The sequence below is a fragment of the Tupaia chinensis genome, unplaced genomic scaffold, assembly GCF_000334495.1.
Source record: "Tupaia chinensis unplaced genomic scaffold, TupChi_1.0 Scaffold000450_1, whole genome shotgun sequence".
NCBI lineage: Eukaryota > Metazoa > Chordata > Mammalia > Scandentia > Tupaiidae > Tupaia > Tupaia belangeri.
Window position 1 is genome coordinate 1,020,937 of NW_006159956.1, and position 2,408 is coordinate 1,023,344.

At 58.7% G+C, this 2,408-nt stretch overlaps 1 protein-coding gene across 1 annotated transcript in view; it reads left to right on the top strand.

Annotated features, from left to right (window-relative positions):
• Positions 1 to 2,402, top strand: part of LOC102468505 (DNA dC->dU-editing enzyme APOBEC-3F-like) — a gene marked incomplete at its 3' end in the record, with an annotated part of 5,020 nt that extends 2,618 nt beyond the window's left edge. Inside the window, exons 2-4 of the mRNA XM_006155383.2 lie at positions 180 to 335; positions 1,828 to 2,098; positions 2,313 to 2,402. Coding sequence (XP_006155445.1) covers positions 186 to 335; positions 1,828 to 2,098; positions 2,313 to 2,402 — 511 coding nt within the window. The remainder of the gene's footprint in view (positions 1 to 179; positions 336 to 1,827; positions 2,099 to 2,312) is intronic.
• Positions 2,403 to 2,408: the final 6 nt, after the last annotated feature.

A 2,408-nucleotide genomic window follows, 5' to 3' on the forward strand; every position in this document is an offset into this window, starting at 1 on the left:
CTCCCCCCAGGCATCATCCCCTCCTCTTCCTCTCCCCGAGGCACCTCACTGGGAGAGGCAGCAGAAATTCTCAGGGCTGAGAGATGGGGGTGGGGGTGGGCAGGGAGCTGTGCTCAGGGACAGCAGCCTGGACCTGCTCCAGGAGCGCCCCTCAGTCCTGATCTCTCTCTTGTGCCCAGATACTGATGGAGCGGTTATTTCAAAACACATTTTACTTTCACTTTCAAAACCTAACATATATCTCCAACCAGAAAACCACCTTCCTGTGCTACCGAGTGGACAAAGTTGAGCGACACGGCACAGTGCTCCTGGACAAGGGGGTCTTCACACACCAGGTGAGAGCCAGAGTGTCCTCACACCGCAGGCAGGAGCTTCCCCGGGAGGACGCAGAAGTCACAGGGAAAGGGCCACAGGGCGGGCTCTGAATTCTACATTTTCCTCCCACCACGTTTTCTGCCGTCCTTTGCTCTTGATGTTCCTGCTGGACTGTCTGAGCACCGGATCCCTTTGGAGGGGTCACAACGGGCCTGGTGTAGGGTCCACTGCCGGTCTCCACTGGTCACTCCCCATGGTCCCATCACCGAGCTCTGTATCCAGCGAGTCCTAGGACAGTCACCTCAGAGGGCTGGGGTCTGAGCACTAGCTCCTCCCCTGGCCCTGCACCTGCTGGGCTGTGTGGGCCACCCCGGTCATAGCCCTGGGCCACAGTCAAGGGCGAGTCGTCACACCTTGGTGAACACGCGCCCTCCCCTTTCTTCCTTGGCTGCTCAGATCCCATGGCAAGGACCCTGGGCTGCCACTAGAGCAGCTGTGACCAACAGCAGCCATTGCCAGAGCAAGGCCCCACCAGCAGTCCCCTACTGACCACATCCCACCATCCAGTGTCCCCCAAACTCCTGACTCCTTCTCCACCCAGACTGGAGACATGGAGGGAGTGTCCGGGAGTACGGGCTGCTGTGTGCTGGGTGGAGTACTCCAGGGTGGTGCTGCCCCGTAGACACCACAGAAGCCAATGAGTTTGGTAAATTATTCTACCCATAGTTTAGAAAGCTGACAGAGGGACCAGCAGGTAGCGGATGGATATGTTACTGGACTTCCAGACGGTCAGCCATACTTCAAGTCCCAGGTTCGGCAGCTGCAAACTCAATGCTGGGCACGTGTGTGTGTGTGCCCCCATAATTCTGATTGGAGAAAGGAGAAGGGATTGCGGTGTGGCCACACCCCCAGGGGGTGAGTTCTCGCTTAGTGTCTCTCTGTCTCTCCAGCGAGCACACATGCCCTATAACAAAAATCTCTCAAAAAAACCCAAAATGAAACCAAACAAAACTGACAGCTGCTGGTGAGATTTGGTCCCTACCTTAGCCCAGGAAGCCTGACTGAATCATTAGTATTAATTATTGAGCATAATCCATGCACGGGTCTGCACGAGGCAGTGTGCACCATCTCTCCTGTCGTCTCTGACATGAGCCGTGTCACACTCGCCACACGACCCCATCAACCTGAGCCACGTTTCCATGCTCAGTGGCCCCACGTGGCAGCCGCTCCATGATGGGGCAGGGTCTGTGCCCTCCCAGCACGCAGCAGGCAGGGACACGCCTGAGCCCGAGGGTCCGGCCAGAGCAGGCTCAGGGGCTGTAGAATGGATGCCGGGAATGCACACGAGACTTCATGGGTGAGCGCGGGGTGAGGGGGACACCGAGCCCACCAAGGGAGGGTAGGGACTAAGAGGAGAGAAGCCCCTGATCAGAAGGTCCTGGGGTGCTCCCTGGTCCCCGCCCGGCCCTAACCTCTGCCCCTGCTCTCTCCTGACCTCCCCTCCCCTCCCAGTTCCATCCTTCCTGCCATGCAGAATTGCGCTTTCTCTCGTTCTGTGATGACAACCTCTCCCCTGATGAGGACTACCAGGTCACCTGGTACTTGTCCTGGAGCCCCTGCCCTGCGTGTGCGAAGCAGGTGGCCGACTTCCTGGCTGCGCACCGCAACGTGAGGCTGACCATCGTCACCGCCCGACTCTACTACTTCTGGGACCCGGAATTCAAGGATGGGCTTCGCAGAATGTATGAGGAAGGGGCTGAGGTGGCGATCATATCCCCCCAAGGTGAGCACTGGGGGAGTCAGGACTGGGGGAGGTGCAGGGTGAGGGGTGGCAGCTCGGGGATGCTGGCAGAGGGGGCTGGACCCAGGGGAACCTGCCCAGGACTCAGCCCTCCTGATCTCAGCAGGATTCAGGAGACCTGGCCCTCGGAGGAGGCCCTGCAGGGTCAAGGAGAAAGCCCTGGGGCCCCAACTGCGTTCTCCCCTCCTTGCCTCAGATTTTGAAAACTGCTGGGAGGACTTCGTGTTCAACAAGGGAAGGGACTTTTGTCCTTGGGAGAACACGGTTGAAAACCATCAGTCCCTGCGCATCA